The sequence below is a fragment of the Triticum urartu genome, chromosome 2, assembly GCF_003073215.2.
Source record: "Triticum urartu cultivar G1812 chromosome 2, Tu2.1, whole genome shotgun sequence".
In the NCBI taxonomy this organism is placed as follows: Eukaryota; Viridiplantae; Streptophyta; class Magnoliopsida; order Poales; family Poaceae; genus Triticum; species Triticum urartu.
Window position 1 is genome coordinate 44,191,218 of NC_053023.1, and position 18,567 is coordinate 44,209,784.

At 46.8% G+C, this 18,567-nt stretch overlaps 1 protein-coding gene and 1 pseudogene across 1 annotated transcript; both read right to left on the reverse strand.

Annotated features, from left to right (window-relative positions):
• Nucleotides 1-1,618: 1,618 nt before the first annotated feature.
• On the reverse strand, nt 1,619-5,148 carry LOC125535557 (annotated as a pseudogene).
• Nucleotides 5,149-7,461: 2,313 nt separating this feature from the next.
• Nucleotides 7,462-16,191, reverse strand: LOC125535558. The gene is made up of 7 exons (XM_048698622.1): nt 14,503-16,191; nt 13,552-13,632; nt 9,545-10,805; nt 8,775-9,167; nt 8,335-8,433; nt 7,917-8,231; nt 7,462-7,685 (listed from the first exon to the last, which is right to left on the reverse strand). The coding sequence occupies exons 1-6, from the start codon at nt 16,162-16,164 to the stop codon at nt 7,948-7,950; spliced, it is 3,780 nt and encodes a 1,259-aa protein (XP_048554579.1). The 5' UTR covers nt 16,165-16,191; the 3' UTR covers nt 7,462-7,685; nt 7,917-7,947.
• Nucleotides 16,192-18,567: the final 2,376 nt, after the last annotated feature.

The window sequence follows — 18,567 nt, forward strand, 5'->3', positions numbered from 1 at the left end:
ATGACACACGCGACAAGAAGTACTCCGTCCTTTCCAAAATATAAGGTGTGCGTTGACCTTTTTGATCTTCATCACACAACTTGGACTATGATTTTCACTTACTGTATGCCTACAAAATTATTATAAAGACATACTCCCTCCATCCGAAAATACTTGTCCTAGAAATGGTTATGTTTCGGACGGAGGGAGTATGAAACACAATTGTTTTGCAAGACAAATACGATGACAATACATGTTCAATTCATGTACTTTGGTATATATTATGGTCAAAGTCATGCATCAAAGACTGTGCAAAGTCAAGCGTACCTTATATTTTGAAAAGAAGAAAGTATCTCGTAAAAGGATAAGATCGAAATAAAATAAATAAAGTTCTGGGAACGGGGAAAGGTATGTGTGCAGGACACTTGCGGTGGAGGGTGGCGGCGTGCTATAATCAATCTGGTTATTAAGAATGTTTTCTAAGAAATTTTGTGTAAGGACTGTTCTACAATCTATACCGATATAGAACGTACTTCCTTTGTGATCAAATTTGAACTAAAATCACGACACTTATTTTTGGATGTAGGGAGTATAATTTTAACTGAAGTGACACGTAGCATTATTAAGCTAACCCAACCAAGCGTTTGAGCGATGAGAGATGGCATATTTTTAGTGATGAGAGAGGAGCTTAGCAAAATGAACAAATGGGTGGCTGACTCGCGGGTCCATACTCACTATGGGCCCGTGAGCAACCGTGTGTTCAAATTCGTCCCAAGCAGACATCGAGACCACCGCAGAACCAACATGTCGCCTCCACAGTCCGCTCAGAAACCCCGAAATCCACAAACCCTCGCCGGCGCCGCCATTGGCCATGGCCGAGCAGGTGGCACCCTTCACGACGGCGGGCAATGCACGGTGCCATGGCGCTGACTTGCACAAGATGGAGGAAACTGCAGAGTTCAATAGATTGTGTTTACTTTGCCCAATAGGAGGTGAAAGAATGTACAAGGATGCTCTCATCTTCCACCTTGGAGATTGAGCATCTACAAACTTGCTAAGCTCATCTGCAATCTATTATACAACATTCATCCTTTGTTTTCCATTTCTGCTACTCCTTAGGTTGCTTGCCACCTAGTGGACGTTCATATTGAGCTCATCTAGAGTGAAATGCTACCCCACTTCATCATCAAACACTATACTTCCTTTTGTCCGCTTCTAGATCTTCTATGTGTTTCAAATAGGCATCCCATTTTTGTTCGTCTTTTAGAAACTCCCAACAATGCTCAAACATAAATGGACCGTCTTGTTTGTGATCTGCCTTATAAGTTTGCATTGCCCTCTTCTTTAAATCTGCATCATTTTCACCACTACAGCATCAGCCTCCTTATAGCTCTCACAAAACCACAACCCTTTTCTTAATTCTTCCAAAGCGACCCTTCACATTTTTGGGGATGATATTGTTGTAGACAACATCAACATCATTCCAATATTGGTCGTTCTTCTTGTAATTCGATTAGATCGGGTCTGTTTGAATTATTCAACCAGACACTGACCTGCAATATTATCAAAAGGGGTTTATCGTCGTGCTAGTAATGCAACACATGGAGCCAGCATGCATACTAAAAAAACTTACCAGTCGAAGCTCCTGTTATGTCGATATCAGGAGTTTTTCAGTCCTTGCACAATGGTCACCATTAGCGTCATCGTCAACGTTGATTGGTTGCGGCAAACTCCCATTGTTCACCAGGTTGTGTGGCTTGGTGTGTTCCCAAAGAAACTAAGGAAACCACCAGGTGGGTGAGAATCCACTCCCCAGCTCAACCAATATTACATGATCAAACAAATTGACTTCGTACTACATCATGATTTTAAACAAATGGCATACAATTTCCCTTTCCCCAGCAGCCAGTCCCTTTGCTTCCAAAAAACTCTGTTCCTTTGCTTCCAGATACTCCAGCAAATCAGAATGTAAAATGCCGTGAGATTGGGTTTGAGCAGAGCCATCCCAGGAACCCCAACCATACCATCCCTGAATACACACACATTGTGGTCAAGGGGCGGCTGCACATGGATGGATGTACAACACCTATGCAAAGACGCCATGAGGACGGAGCTGAAGCTCCTCTATTTGGTTATGTTGCTTCCCCTGCCTCAAGTGTAATGCTTTGCTACTGTTACCCTAGTTTTTCTACACCTTTCATGATTGAAAAGAACCTCAACTATCTATCATGTTCCATTCAAGAGATGGAACGGAACAGGGGGAGCCATTTTCGGCTACCCATTTATCTAAAAAACACACACCAGGAATGGAACATTTAGCCACAATGAAATGGTCCGAGGAGCATAGATAGGTAGGTAGGTAGGTAGGTAGGTAGGTAGGTAGGTAGGTAGGGAAATTGGTAGCATGGGCTACAGGGCAAGTAAAATATCAGTTGATAGCATCAGACACCAAGCCGCAAATTCAATAGACCAACATAAGGCCGCGGGTAGCAATAGATATACCACGTCCACTCCATGGCTTGCAACGAAAACACGACACCGCACTACTCTACAGAGGCTAAGCTTGGAAGACCCCCGCGGCGAACGAAAATGGGTCAGGGAAAGAGAAATCCGCCCCGGTTTTGAAGTTCCAGGGAGCACCCCCTGGTTGTCCTTGGTTCACAACCACAAACTGGTAGCTGGACTCAGATGCCATGTTTCTGCAGCTGTGTCTCACCTTGGCGTCCGCCTCCTTGGTCGAGTACGGTGTGAAAAGTGGATTGGCCATCAAAATGAACGCGGACCGCAGCGAGCGCGCGCTACCGAAGAAGAACTCCAGGAAGCCAACCTCACCAGTGTCCCCTCTGAACTCGCGGAGGCACATCGTGTGGATGCGCGAGACGACATTTTCGATGGGACCAGACTCCTCCCAGAACTTGCGGGTGAGGTGGTTACCAATGGGTTGATCGCATCTTTTGCTCTGCAAAAAACAGATTAGATCGGTCAACAGTTGGACGTACCAGAAGTCAAGAGGCAAAGCAATATAAATCAAAATATCAGTAACAAATATCATAACATAAACAGATGAACAAGGTACAGACGACCTGATTGTTGAGAACAAATGGTAATGCTTGGCTTATTTTAGCTATATTGGTCAAGAATAAGAATGTACTGTATATGATAATTTGTCAGGTATGCCTAGTCATAATAACGCCGTTATCATCATCTTATTCTGTTATTCATGGGCAAATTACTCAGCTTAGCATGCATAACACAATACATGGCTCACACTTCACAGTAGAAGAAAATAAAAAGGCCATAAAGGACTTTAATGATAATTGACTTGACAGATATATGCAAATAAGTGAGAACACTGCAAGCAACTAAATATGCTGCAAGATGGAACAAGTTTTTCAATTGACGTGTGGAGGAAATTGTTAAGAATAATAAGCTGAGATAAATAAGTTTGTAGTTTCCATTAGCTGTCAGGAAGAAAAAGGTTAGAAAAGAAAATGGTATTATAATTCCCTTTTTGTGAGGAAATGGAGCATTTTTTTAGGCTAAGATTCAGAATCTACACTGCATGCAGTGCTAACTGCTCAACACTAAATACTGGAATCTATACTGGTCCATAACTAAATGCTGGATCTGATTTTTACTAGTAGAAACGACAACTCTATATTTCAATGGGTGGAAGTACCAGACTGTACACATTACGAAATAGCCTAGTAGTGCAGGCTGCAGAGAAAAAAAAAACAGGTAATAACAATGACAGATAATAACAGACTTGGAAGTAAATAACAGGTAAGAAATCCCTAGAAATGTAAGCAGAACATGAATTGGTGACAAATACCATAATGTGCAGTCTCTCAACGTTGGGAAAGCATCTGAGGAAGGTGGGCACCATCTCGACGTCACTGCGAACCCCGAAACGCACATTCAAGCTCAGAATTTTCACGGTTGTGAGCATGGTACTTGTGCTTGCCTTTATCCCGGGCTGAAATTTTCACAATTCAATAAGAACATCACACAACTAATTGAGTCATCAGCTGAACATATTTGCTAACTGAACTAACAGAGACATGGGAGACCAGGGGATGTACCATGATGGCCGTTTTCCCAACCTCTAGGACCTGTCCTGGCTCTAAGAATCCAAACGTGTGCAGCTTGGGGGCATCGACAATCCTGACTCTGAAGGCACCACGACCAACTCTGCCAGAGAGGATAAGCCGCTCGAGGCATGGAGCCTTTACCATGGTGATGTTCTCCACAACCGAGCTGCAGATTTGCACGCAGCGTAGGCTCTGGCTGACGAGGCGTAGACGCAGCTCCCTTCGGCATCCCTCGATGTTGAGGATCTCCAGGACAGGGCTCCTGGCGACGAGGGACTCGACGGCGCCGTGCTCCATTTCAACGCTGCATATGCCGAGCTCGACAAGGTGGGGAAAGGAGGCACCGCGCAGGACGTCCATGCTCGGCAATTTCCAGAAGCCGATGTAGAGGCTGGTGAGGGTGCTGACGCTGAAGAGAGTGGCGGGGAGGGGCACGTCTTGCGGCCACGGTCGGTTGACGAGGACGAGATCTTGGACGCCCTTGGCGGCGAGGAGCTGGATCCAGCGCGCGAGCCGGGCAAGGTAGCCATTATGTGGCTGCAGACGAGATCGACGCAGTGGAAGGGCCCCGGGTGCGCTTCGAGGATGCGGGACATGGCCGCGGTGACGGCCGGCGAGTTGGCGCGCGTAGGAGGCCAGACGTGGCCGTCGGGGAGGAGGTGGGCGTCGCTGAGGACGAGGGGCGTGGAGCGCCAGAGCGTGCGCCAGCAGGTGGAGAGCACGGCGGTGCGCGCGGCGTCCTTGACGGGGAGGCGAGCGACGATGTTGCGCAGGAGCTCGTCGGGGAGGCTGCTGAAGCGGTCGACGCCGTCGGTGGAGGCGGCGAGGGCCGTGAGCCGGCCGCTGTGGGTGAACGGCGGGCGGGGGACGAGGGGGTAGATGTACGCTAGCACGTGCTCCACGAATTGGTCCACCTCGTGCGGGTCACAGCCATTGCGCCGCAATGCGGCCGCCGTCGCAGGATCGACGTTGGTGAACGGTCTCGGGTCGGCCATGGTCAGACGGCGGCGCCGGCGGACGAGCCGGCGAGGGTTTGGGGATTCGACTGGGTGTGGGTGGTGGACTGTGTGGCGATGGTGGGCCGTTCGTCTTATAAAAGAGACCGAAGCAGTCTCTCTGTGGTGGCCCTGGAATGTTGTTACTTGGTTGGGCCAAAGCCCGACACAAGTTGCTCACGGACCCACGATTCAGTCACTTATTTGGGTTTTTTTTACCCCTCAAAAAAATGTTTCTTTATTTTCTTTTATGTCTAAAGAAAAAAAAACTTATTTGCTTCTTTTGCTGAGCCATCTTGATCGCCACACTAAAAGTGGTTTAGTATGGACGTCGTTCACTTATCCCGTCAAAAAAACATATTTCACTTAGTACTTGCATGTGGAGGATGGTCCTGTTTTTCACGGTAGGCGGCTAGGGTTTGCTTACTCCGTCGACGTCCCACCAACGTTGAGGTCTTGTTTGCCACCTATCCCAATCCCTGCCCTATCCCAGGCTTGCGCAGACGCTTGGGCTGACCCGAGGGATGACCCGCTCATCTTCTCGCCCTTGGTGTTCCGTGGTAAGATCAGACGAGAGAGGCCATATTGGATTGTCGAAGCGGCGATAATGGTGTCGACGGGATCGAACTTTAGGGAGGTGGAGGAGGGTAAGAAGGCATCAGGTGATGATGGAGGACTGGAAGACTGAAAGTGGCAATGAGGAACATAAATCTAAAAGAGGGAGAGCTGGATGACATCTTTGTCGAGGAGGGGAGATTGGAGAGCCAACAAAGGTGTGCAGTGCCGAAGGTCAAAACGAACAAGTCGCTCAAATGTGTCGTGCTGAACGACACTCTGAAATTTGCATGGAGTCTTGCGCATGAACCGGAGATTCGTGGGGTTGATGACAACCTCTTCGTCATTCAGATGTCTTGTCTCGGCAACTAAAAAAGATGATGTCATAAGGGTTAAGGATTTTCCAGGATTTGATGATTTTGATCGAAGAATTTGATGATAGGGTTGCACTAGAGTCACTGAAGTTGGAAAGGTTGTGGTTTGGACTGAAATACACAGTATCCCGTATCTCTAGCGCAAGGAGACGTGTTGTGGACCGGTTGGCTTGGAGGGTTGACATTGCTGGGAGGGTTGAGATGAATCCTACAAGACGGTTTGAAGGGAACTTTCCATACTTGGGAAAGCATTGAAGTGAGCAAACCTTTAATTCACTTTTCACTTCTAAACTTGGATGGAAAAGATGAATCCTACAAGCACTGGAACGAACCGAAGGCACCCTGTCATCAGCGCCCCTCCCTCGCCGGAGCCAAACAAACCCTATTATAATAGACGACTGGAAAGTCATTTGCAACAACCGTCGCCGATGAAGTGAAAGTGTAAATCGTAAGGATCAAACATGTAGACACAAGAATGGTGACATGGAGCTTGGCCATGAACCTCGAGCTCAGTCATTGTATGTCCACACGAATGGCGACGTGGAGCTTGGCCATGGTGCGGGGCACCTCGAGCTCAGTCACCGTGCGTGCCACCTCGAGCTCAGACGAGGTACGGGCGTGCACTGGGTGACAACGGTGAACTGTGAACCACCAGCATGCACGTACTTGCCTGCTCGCCAGCACGCATGCGTACGTGCTTTCCCCGGGTGGGCGACGCGTTCCCCGTCCTCGCAGTCGCACCTGAGCACCGCGGAAGCTCGACGTCACCTCCGACGGCAGCGTCGCCGCCGTCGTGTGACGCATGCTGCGCGACCTTAACAACATCGACGTGCTTGTCAACAACGTAGGGATCGGGTGTATTCGCAAAAAAAAACGTAGGGATCGGGTGGAGCCTCCTACCAGCAGGGTAGACACGTCGGGCTCTCGCTTCCGCGACGAGGACGAAGCCGACGAACCCAAACGCCTCACCGGTGTCTACAATGGGGCCCATCATTGATGTGTCGAGAGGCCGAGCCCTGGGACCCGGCGGTCGTCGTTTAAGACCAGCCCGCGGCGTGTAGGTCCGGTCAGTGGTGTGCTCCAAGATAGTGCCCCAGCTGCGGCAGTGCAACATGCACCCGAGTTGCTCGATCAAATGCCCACCAGTGCTGAAAGGTCACACGCAAGATGGGGTCTGGGGAAGGGAATTTCTAAACAGCCTTACCTTTGCATAAATTCTGCAAGGAGGCAGGTTCGAAGAGAGAACTTTTTTGCCGCGTCAGCGAAGGCCGTCCAAAACCGGGATGAGTCGGCAGCGATACCGGGTCAGCTGAGACGAGGGGACTAAACTGTCCGGTTTGAAAAGCTAAGAGGCCAAGATTTGTTGGTTTTGAAGTTGAGGGGCCAAATCTAGACTTTCAGAGTAGTTGAATATATTTCTCCCTTCTTTTTATGTTACAATCTTTACTTTGCCATGAAGATTGAGCGTAAGAAAGCCGCATCTTATTCGCGTGAAGATTTATTGATAGAATTCGAGTTCACAAATTTAAATTCAAGAATAAGCATATAGGTAAGTATACATATATCGCTGGTAACAAGTACGAGCAGCCTGTTGTTATTTCTTCCAAATGTCAACTTCCGGGCGATTGAACGGTCCAACCAGAAGAAGAAGGTGGCCATCAGAACAATCCTCCCCCCTTAATTTTCTGCACCTGCAAAATCAACCGAGCAATTACACGTGTTATCTCATTCTTACCCTGATCGAACAACTACCTGATTTGTGGCAAAGCGGGTTCGGGTTACATACTCCCTCCGTTTCGAATTACTTGTCGCAGGTATGGATGTATCTAGATGTATTTTAGTTCTAGATACATCCATTTCTGTGACGAGTAATTTGAAACGGAGGGAGTATAATTCTACTGGATCAAAGAATTTTTCAGTACCTTAGGCAGATGTGCTGCATGCTTTTGATCTTCAATTATTCTCTACCGCTGCGCCTGTGCCTGGTCCATCATCTTGGCCAGCCTTCCCAGGTTCCTTGGCGTCCACGGCAGCCGGAGCAGCGGTGGTAGTTGCAAGCGGTAATGCTGGGGGAGAAGCGGTTGTTTCAGTAGCTGGGGTTACTGTGGCAGGGGTCTCCTCTTTAGGCTTCGACGCCTGCGAGCTCGACGCATCACCGGTGGTTGTATCGCCGCCGCCGCCGCCGCCTCCGTCTTCGTCGGCGGGCTGCTCATCGTCTTTGCCTTTGTCTTCACCTTCTGCGGAAGCAAGCGCGCGCTATCGTTAGAATTAGACAGCCTTTATATAAGTGGGAAGCAAGCGCACACTTATCGGTGCTGTTGGAAATCAAGAGGGCGGGACCTGTTTGTGGTTCATCGGTGTTTTCTGTGTCTTGCTTGCTAGGTGGCTCATCTTGTCCTTTGGCATCTCTCGGTTCGTCTTGCCTTTCTTCTTTGGTTTCTGCAAAGCAAGTATTATTGATAGATCGCTTTCCATAGCTTTTGCAAAGCAAGTATTATTGATAGATCGCTTTCCATAGCTTTTGCAAAGCAAGTATTATTGATTGATTGATACAGTAGAAATAATGCAGTAAAACACAAACACATGATTGAGTTGAAACATGAAAATGCAGGAGAAAAAAACCATTTATTTAGACCTTAGCCAGTAAGGGTTTACTGGTTAGCAAAATCCCAGTTGGGGGTCAAGAAGCAAAATTATTATGCTTCATGTGTGGGGTTTTAATTAACCTCCTTTAAAAAAAATTAAAGTATGGGAAGATGTGGCAAAGTTAGGCAATGTACCACTTATTTTGTCTTTGTGGGTCTTATCGGTGACGGCACCTTTCTTGATATCTCCCTCGCTCGTTGGAACCGCTGTCTGATCGACAGCGAGAGTAGGTGACACTTGCTTCTCCACGACCTCTTTGAGTTCCTCGTTCTCATTGCTCGCCTGCACCTTATTCCCATCTACGTTAGGCTCATGTACTTGCGGACCCTTCTTCATGGGATCGTGCTCTTCATCTTTTGCCTCTCTCTTGATGTCGTTATCTTTATTAACAATCTCATGGTTCTTATCTCCGCCGTCAACTTTTTTTATCTCATCAGTAGCTCCATTGTCTTCCTTGGCTGGTGCTGGTTGCTCATTTTCTCCTTGGGTGCCTTTGAGGTTGCTTGGCTTCTCTTCCTTTTTCACTTCTACAAACAAGTAAGAATGTTCAGATGAAAATTGGAAGCATCTCGGTTTCGGATGCAATATATATATCTTACTAACAAGGCATGGTTTTCACTTGAATTTGGACCCTGTTTTGTTTTTATCACTAGAGTAGGCATGGTTTTCAAACTCGTTTTCAGTTTAATTTCGTTGAAAATTTTAAAATTCATTAATTGCGGCAGATATTGAAGTAATCACCTTTTAGTCAAAATATTTTAGCAATTACGGCAGTACACATAAATATAATTTTTTTTCGAAATGTCGGTCATCTGACTAAAATGAAAACCAAAATCACTGAATTATTTCAGCTATGGCCAAAATATTTCCGACACTTAAATTCAAAAATGGAGTAGGGCCGAACCTTTTTGCGCTTTGCCAGCATCGTCGACACCATTTTCAGCTTTGGCAACGCCGGTAGCACCTTCTGCTTTACCTGGAGTTTGGCCGCCGGCGTCTTCTTCCTTGAGATCCCTCACCCACACCCCATGTTCGTCCACGGTACACACCGGTATTTTCATCCGCTTCTTAATGGGAATCAGCTTCTCTTTCTCTGTCCCCTCCTTCTCATTCAGCTCACCCTTACCTTTGGTTTGAGCCTTCACCACTTTAGAATCCTTATCGACAACCTCCACACACTTAATGGTGTTCCCATTCAACTTAGGGAGCAGGTCAGTCGTCCATTTCAGCTCGAACTCTTTGAGGTACCTGAGGCGCAGGGTCTCGATGACGTTGTCTCCGGGGATGTCGAGCTCCTTCACCTCCCCGCCTCTCACGTAGAGCTTCTTGAGTTTCTTGTTGCCGTTGAGCCACGTCGCCAATGGCAGCTTGCCCTCGGGGTAGCACCGGACGTCCAGCTTATCGAGCTGCGGCGGTAGCCGGAGGCAGGTCCAGGTATCAAGGAGATCTTGCAGCTGCTTCTGAATTTTCGGGCTACTATCCAGCAATATGCTCGGCCTCTCGCCCCACGTAACCGTGAGCGACAGGAGCCCGGCGAGCTTCGCGAGCTGCTTCATCTCGTCCTGCTCCACGTTGGCGTCGGTGGTGACGTTGACGCTGAGCTTCCAGAGCTTCTTCAGCTTGGCGAGGTGCTGTAGCCTGCACGCGTCGCGCCGCCGCTTGCCGACGCCGAACACGAAGCCCTTGAACACGCGCAGCTCCGGCAGGGCGGCGACCCCCCGCCCGATGTGCTCCAGCATGTAGCACTCGGTGAGGTCCAGGTGGGTCAGCCCCACAAGCTTCTTCACGGTGGACGACGGCAGCTTGACCAGGTTCTGGCACCCGCGCACGTCCAAGATGGCCAGCTTCCGGAGCCTCCGGACCTCACTTGGGAGCTCCGTCAGCCGCGACAACCCGCGCACGCTCAGGTACCGGAGGTTCTTCAGCTTGCCGATGGCGCTCAGCGACTCAAGAGCTTCCACCTCCATGTATGTCTCGTCGTCGGTGTTCCCCCACCGGCCGAGCTGCAGCACCTCCAGGCCGTCGGCGAGCTTTGTGAGCAAGGGCTCCGGGAGTCGGTACACGTGTGCATCAATGTTGAGGATGACTTTCTTCCTTTCAAACTCGATGAGTAGTATCGCAGTCTCCAACATTTCATCATCCCGTTTGGTCTCATCTTGTTGATCCTATTTAAAATCATGTAAGAATTAGATTGGACAAATGCTACATCTATGAAAAAAAATAGAGAGAGAGAGGGGGGGGGGTGATAATCATACATGCGAATTTGTCTTGAAAAGTATGTTCACAATGATTTTTATTTACGAATAATATTGTAACAGAAATAATTATCGCAGTCAAAACAAGAGCCAAGACTTCTATAATGTAGCTTATGATTATAATTCAAGGCAAGAAAAAAAAACAAATCTGGTATATTTCAATGTTTTCCCCCTCTTCAAATCATGGCATGAAGATTGAGTAATGATTTTTAACTTGGGTGTCATTGCCTTTTTCATCTATAGTCGCCATTATCCTAGTGTGTACACCTATCGGGAAAACATTTAACTGATGTAAGACAACGATAATAACAAATGACAATGTATAGATTTTAAATGGCATGTTAAGTCACTAAACCTATTGTTTCTTGAGTGAGCATATGTTTAGAAGTAAGGACTCTTATGTTGTGTGTAAATATATACCGAAGTTTAAACAAGAGTCAGTGAAGTTGTGCCCACGCAACCCACCAAGTTGTTGATGTTGACCAAGAACTTAGCTATATCCTAAGTTGTTAATTTTTAGATGGAGACTTATTGATTAATGCAAGACTCTTTCTTTTGACAATTTGCCAAGGAATATTTTCTATCATTTGATATTAACGAATAACTAGAGTTTATTGTTTAAAATCATGATGTAACAATATTTAATAGTACAACAAAAGATTAATACAGCTAAACATATTTTCACGGTTGGGTAGCTAACCTTACTTATATAAAGGGGATAATGTTTCATTTAAAGAAAGATTGCTAATGCATGTACGATTGTTTGAAAAAAAAAATCTTAAGTCTTGGCCAATCATCTTGAACTTCACATTTCTTTATAGGCTAGAGAACTGTCATATTGTGGGTGCAAAATGATTGGGCGAAACCATGCAGGGAGAGTAGTGATCATTTTGTGTGTTTGGACGCTTGGGCGTCGGCCTATAACCATAACACTCTTTAAGGATGAGGCAAAGTTTATGCCTCCTTTTCCAAAAAAAAAGATGGCTTGTATCTTGCTTAAGAAAAATGAGAACTAATATGAACTATACATTAATACATAAAAAACTTAAGTAATGGGAACTCAATGTACAAAAATAAAACTAACAAGAATTAAATTGCAATGTAGAGTTGCACTCAAGATGATTTTTATCAAATAGAACCTGGCCCCATTATATTATTAGAAAATAACCAGATATTATATATCTAAGTGGAAGGATACATGAATTTTTTTACTAGAAATTGTGCTCGCATAAAATAAAAGTTTTAATTTGCGTTTTCCCGCAACTAAAGAAAAAGAAAATTGGAAGAGTTCTTCTTATTGGCTTATTGCATAATAAAATAAAGAATCCTTAGAATTCCGTTTGCATAAGATACGCTACACCATACCATCGAAATCAAAAATAGGGTATGAGACAATTAATAACTTTGAAAACACGAAATAGTTGATGACATAAGTTGTTGTTCAGAAATAGGAAAGTGGAATGAAATCCAGTCTTAGTCAAATATTTCATATCTCTCCTAGACATTGTACTAATATGGTTATTCATTTATCTGTGAGTCTTAAATCTGCCCACTAATCCTTGGAACTAATCTTTAAAAAAGTCCTTGGAACTAACAATTGTCTTGTAGTTAAAATAGACTTTTCTGTTTGTCCCCAGTGAAGTTGCAGCCATGTATAGTCTCCCTCCTCCCTCCTCTCTTGCAACATTGCAAACACATTTTTATGGGGTGCTCAAAATTAATTAAGTGGGAAACTCAAATCAAATTTATGTTTTGTCCACACGAAATTTATTTTTCATAACATGCAACCTTACGTGGGAAATGTCCACCCCACCATGCAACGCATAGTACTATGTTACTTATATTAAGTATGTATTACAACTATATAACAATAATGTACAGAAAATAATATGTCTTCTTTGTTTCAGTTCTCATATTATTAATCCAAAATTTTACATTTCATACAATCAAAATTCATTGGATTACATTGTAATCAATTCCCGCAAAAAGCTTGGGGTGTCGTCAATTTGTTTGAGTTCATGACTATATTCCTGATGTCGAATCCATAAGTTGGATTTTCCTATTTGAGAAAAGCTCTAGTCTCTTGAGTTATAAGAAACGTATGCATATTAGGCACCCCAATTTTATTTAAGTAACTAGACAATTATTTTATTAATTAGTAAAAGGTAAATCTTTTGTCTTAGTTAAAATGTGCATTATATGTCTTAAAAGTCAAAGGGTGCATGCATTGAAATTTTATATATAATTTTAGGAATATATGTACAAAAAGAAAATACTAGACACCCCCCTTCCCCACCCCCTTCCCAGGATCGTCAACTTCTTGTAGCCCATAATGTATAGTTCGCTACTGCATTACGCAATGTATATCATTCATTTTTTAGAATTTGAAATTGTGTTCTAGTTATATGAAGTGATTTTAGCTGATGTACTGACCAAGTATACACAAGAATTTTCTCTAAGGACATACCAAGTGTTCTTTAAACATCTTAAGGGCATACCAAGTTACCCATGATAATTTTGGTAATTTCTAGTTCTGAGAGCATTTTTTAGCGACACTCTTTTAGATCATGTAATTTTCTAGTTAGTTTTTTTTTTTGAGACAAATTTTCTAGTTAGGTGGGCAAGACTGAAATTACGGGTACACAAGGGAGCTAACCTGGGATGGGAGCCCACCTGGAGGCACCTTTGATGGACTGGGTTTCAACTGGGTCTGCGAATCATTGTCCTCCTGGAGCTTCTGCAGTCGGGAGATTGGTAGTATTTATTATTTAGGGGAAGTTTCTCAAACAATAATCAAGGGAATACTTTATTTTGCATTTAGGAAATATATTGCAAGGAAATGTTTTCTGAAGGGGATCCTAAAGGGTTGTACCCTGCAATAATTATGGTCCCATTTCCTAGTCAAGTTGGACTAGCTATTGATACTGAGAATACGTATAATAAAAGGTCTATAACATGTTTACATGTCACTTTGGTCCATGTGGAGGAGAGAAATGCAAAAAAGCGGACTCTCATGCAAAAGACCACCACAACAAGTGCTTCAAAACAAGTAGAATGATATATAAAGGAAAGAAAAGGAGAAAATTGTAAAAAGATGACCAATGTAGTAACAGCCGATTTTATAGCTAACTAATTATAAGAGTGATTGCCGAAGGGAAATGGTCTAGTGCTACTTTTCTTTGAGAGATGTGGCTAGCTAGGTCTTAGTCGACTAAGACTTAACCAAGACTAAGTCAAGTGACATAATATGTAAAAAGAAAAAAGAAAAGTTTGCATGAATCTTCATGTAAGATCCTACGAATATAGCATCAAAAATGCTAGACTTACGGGTGGCATCTGCGGATTTTACTTACGGACTTGTTTCCCCACAAATTATCTCCCCCCGATTCCTAGTGGTGGCCCCCTCTTCTTCTGATTTTCTAATCACATATTGACAGCTCATCTCGTAACCTCACTCCCGTGCAAAACTTCCGTAGGTGTAGCGTTGTCCAATATAGCATCCACTGAGATGTAACGATTCCAATACACTAGTACTCCTTCTGTTCTAAAATAGATGACTTGGAACGGAGAGAGTATTAGCCATGTCCGGAGAAAGGAGGTGGAGTACCTGTGATGGGCCCCCGACTGCTTGCGTGGCCGGAGGAGGCTCCTTTGTTTGGCTGGGCTTGGGCCGGGTCCGGGGCCGCAAGCCGTCCTCCTCGCGCAGTTTCTGCATCCGGGCACGGTTGGCCGCCGTGAGGCAGAGGACCTCCGACTTGGGCTGGCTGAAAGCCGGGCCACCGGGGTCGTCAAGGTCGGCGCACTCCTTCTCCCTCGCCAGCCGCTTCGCCATCCAGTGCACCAGCGGGTTCACCCGGCAGCCGTAGATGACCCTGGTGCTGCCGTTGTTGATCGGCTCCAGGAAGCCGCCGCCGGAGAGCTTCGAGAAGATCCCGTCCGCGCCTCCCGCCCTCTCCGACGGAAGGTTGAACCGCGTGGACCACCAGTACGTCACGGCCTGCTTCTTCACCTGCTCGCCGAGCGGGAACACCGAGAAGGTGAGGAGGCACTGCTGGTGCGGCTGCTGCTTGTGGTTCGGGAGCTTCCTGAACTCGGCGAGCGTCAGCCTCGTGCACGCGTCCTCCAGGATCTTCTCCAGACGCACCTCCGCCCGTTCCCACCGCCGGCGCGCCTTCTCCTTATCCTCCTCTTGCGCTGCCGTCGACGGCTCTTTGGTTTTGGTGGTCTCTTCAGTTTTGTCGTCCTGCTTCGACTTCGTCCCCGCCTCCTCCTCCGGCGGTGACGACGTCGACGCCTTGGTTTCCCCACCTTTCTCCTTCTCCGCAGCCGACTGGTCCTCCTCCGGCTTCTCCGCATTCTTCGGGGAGCGATGCCGGCCGTACCAGGCCAAGGTGTCCTTCACGAGCACGAACGCATTATGAAGTTTCTTTTTCATGGGAGTTCGGTTGGCGTCAGCTTCGCCTGCAGAGGCGACGACACCTTCGGGAGGCCGGACGCTCTCGGTGCGCTGCAGGCTCTTGCGGCGCTTGGTTTGGTGCGGTTCCCCGGGCGGCGCCTCCTTCCGCCCCGCCGGCGACAATGAGGCCTCGGCTTCATGGCGACGGCGCTTGCTCCCTTCACTTTCCTCCTTCTGTGCGGCCAGCTCGTCCTCCACCTTAGGCTGCTCGATCGCCTGGCTCGGCTTCCCGAGGCGGAGGCGGAAGAGGGAGAGAAGCAACAGCACCGGCGACCGAACGCGGGTCCAGCGACTTGTGCCCGGCTTCCTCTCCTCTGCTCGGGGCGAGTTTGCCGTGGCAGAGTCCTTCCCGTCTTTGGCAGTACCGCCTTGCTTCTGCTCCTCAGGAGGCGGCGGCGGCGGTGGTGGTGCAGGAAGGTGGTCCTCGGCACTGGTGGTGGCCGCCGTCTCCTGCGACGGAGCCTGTGTTTTCTCAGACATGCCGGCGATGTCGCCGGTCCCGGTTTGCCTCTGCGTGTCAGCCTGTGGCGGGCTGACCGTTTCTCCCGCTGGTGTTTTGTTTTGCGGCGGCGGGGGTGGTGTTTGGCCGGCCGTGTCTGTCTCTGGTGGTGGAGGGGGTGTCACTGACGCGTCGCCGACGGCCTGGTCAGGTTTCGGTGGCGGTGGCGGTGGTGGTGCTGGGGCGACCATTTCTGTCTCTGCTGGTGGGGGTGGAGGGGGTGACGCCGACGCATCGCCGACGGCCTGGTCAGGTTTCGGTGGAGGTGGGGGTGGAGGTGGAGGGGATGCGGCCGGGCCGCCGGGCGCAGCCATGGCTGACGGGGCAATGCTGCGACGATGTAGTGCGTGGAGATGGAGAAGTACATCATGTATATAGCCGATGGCGCCGAGTTCATCTTTGGCTGGAATGGAATTTCATTGCTTGCGCCTGACGTGCATGCATATGGTCGACCTCAAAAGCTTGCCGCCAGCGAGCTTATTCCAGAGCCGCCGTTTCAGCTAAGAATGATCCCTGGCCCGAAGCTTCCGCCCTCTGAATAAATCTGCAAGCAAAGCACCAGATCCATGCATGCAGGTTGCATTAGCTGTGGAACCCATCAAAATCTCTAAAAAGTCCAGTTCAAAAAAGAATTCTCTAAAAAGTCTAATTCCTTCGGAACCAATATACATTGGCTGGCCCTAGCTGCATGAATTCTCTGACCCATGCACACGCCTCGGATAATTAGGTTTGCAAGCCGTGCGCGCGTGGTAGCTAGTACTTTGCTTCACTGACCCATGCACTTGACGAACCGTAAAATAATCGATCTCTGCAAGCAAAGCATCCCTGCTGCTTTACGCTGGTCCTGAAGAATCTGATGGAGATGGCGGGAAGACAGGAGATTTTAAGCAAGGAAACGAATAAGATGTTGGGCTGGTTTGTATTGGCTTCGGGCCGTTCTTTGGGGGTCTGCCGGCCTGTGTGCTGTCGACGTCAGTAATTTAAATCGCCCATACTGATTCCTGGGGCCGGTTCTTTTGAGTGGCTTAACAAAATAAGCTGCCCCTCCTCAATTTAAAAAATAAGACCCCCCCCCCCCAAATTTTTTTTTGTAGGCTACTAGTATTTATTCCCTCTGTCCTAGAATATAAGAACATTTTTCAAAGTTTGTTAGTTTGAAAAACGTTCTTATATTATGGGACGGAGGGAGTAGTTTATAATCCCCAAATAATGAGAGAGACGTCTTATGGGAGAACCTGGGACCGCAAATGGGCCAGCATAGTGAAGGCAACTATTAACATCAAACTGATGCCACCCCTACTTTTCCTTTTTTTTCTTCACATTTTTATTTTCTTTGGAAATTCAAAAAATATTTAGATTTTTAAAAAAGCCCATGCATCGGAGAAAAGTTTGCAAATTTTGCAAAATGTTTCTGAATTTCAAAAGGTTCAGAAAATATGAAGAAAAAAATCACAAATAAAACAAAGTTCGCGGTTATGAATTTGAGAGTTCGCGGTTAAAAAGTTACATGAATTTACAAAAAGAAAAGGAAAATGAAAAGGAAAGATATAAATTGCCTACGCATTTAGAATAAAAGAAAAATAAAAAAGAAGCCAAACAAACCGGCCAAACAAACCGAAAAAAGGAAACCATAAAGGGGAAGCGTTGTGTTTTTTAGCATTATATTTGAGGAAAAACAAGAAATAAAAAAAGAATAAGTAGGCACATTGGGTAAGCTTCCTAGTGGATTACTGTGTGTGGTACTAAACCGTGAGGTCGGGAGTTTGAAACTCATGCCGTGCATCAATTTTTTTAAAAAGGTTTTAAAAAGTTAATAGGCCAAGTCCAGTACAAAATGGGGGTGTGCCGGTTTATGTACTAGCCAATAACTGGCGTTGAGCGCACCAAATAGGTTAGATGAACCTTGTGTTACATAACTGCAGACTATAGCGAGCAGGCAACGCGTCGCACTTCAGCGAGATGCCTCGCTGAGTCCGAAGCGGACGACGCTCCCTGGGATAATCTCAACGTCGGAAAGTGAAGAAGAAACCACCTGCGCTATGGATCGCAAGATATGCAGCCCTAAGCTGGGCGTCAACTGTGGTGGTGTGAAATCTGGCAGTAAAAGAGGGAAGGAAACGAGGCTTGATCTAGTGAGGCGCAGGAGGGTGACACAAGATGTATATAGGTTCAATCATCTACGGTGGAGATAAAAGCCTTAGTCCTGTTCTCTGGAGATACGTTCTTGTGTATATACACTAGTAGAAAATAGACCTTTCGTCCGGAGCATTATTCCTGGCCTAGTTTGGGCCCTGCACTAATGTTTTTTTTGAAAGCTTGCCCTGTACTAATGTGATCATTAGTCTCGGTCCCAACGACTAGGAGCGGACGGGGGCACGGCCATCATGAGTCCCGGTTCATTTTTGACATACAGTCCTGGTTGGTGATACCAACCATAACTAAATGGGTGGTGGCAGGCTGGCGTCAGGCTGGGGCCCCCACGAGCCTCTTTAGTCCCGGCCGGTATCACAAACCGAGACTATATGTGGACCTTTAGTCCCGGTTTGTATCACCAACCTGGACTAAATATGTTCCTATATAAACCCCTGCTTCGTCCAGCCCGAGCTCGAGCTCATCCTCTCTGTTTTCTCCTTTCTCCTCTCTATTCTTCCCCTTAGCTCAAGCTCATCCTTCATTTTTGCCAAGATATGAGGCACCCCATCTATCCAAGTGTCCTA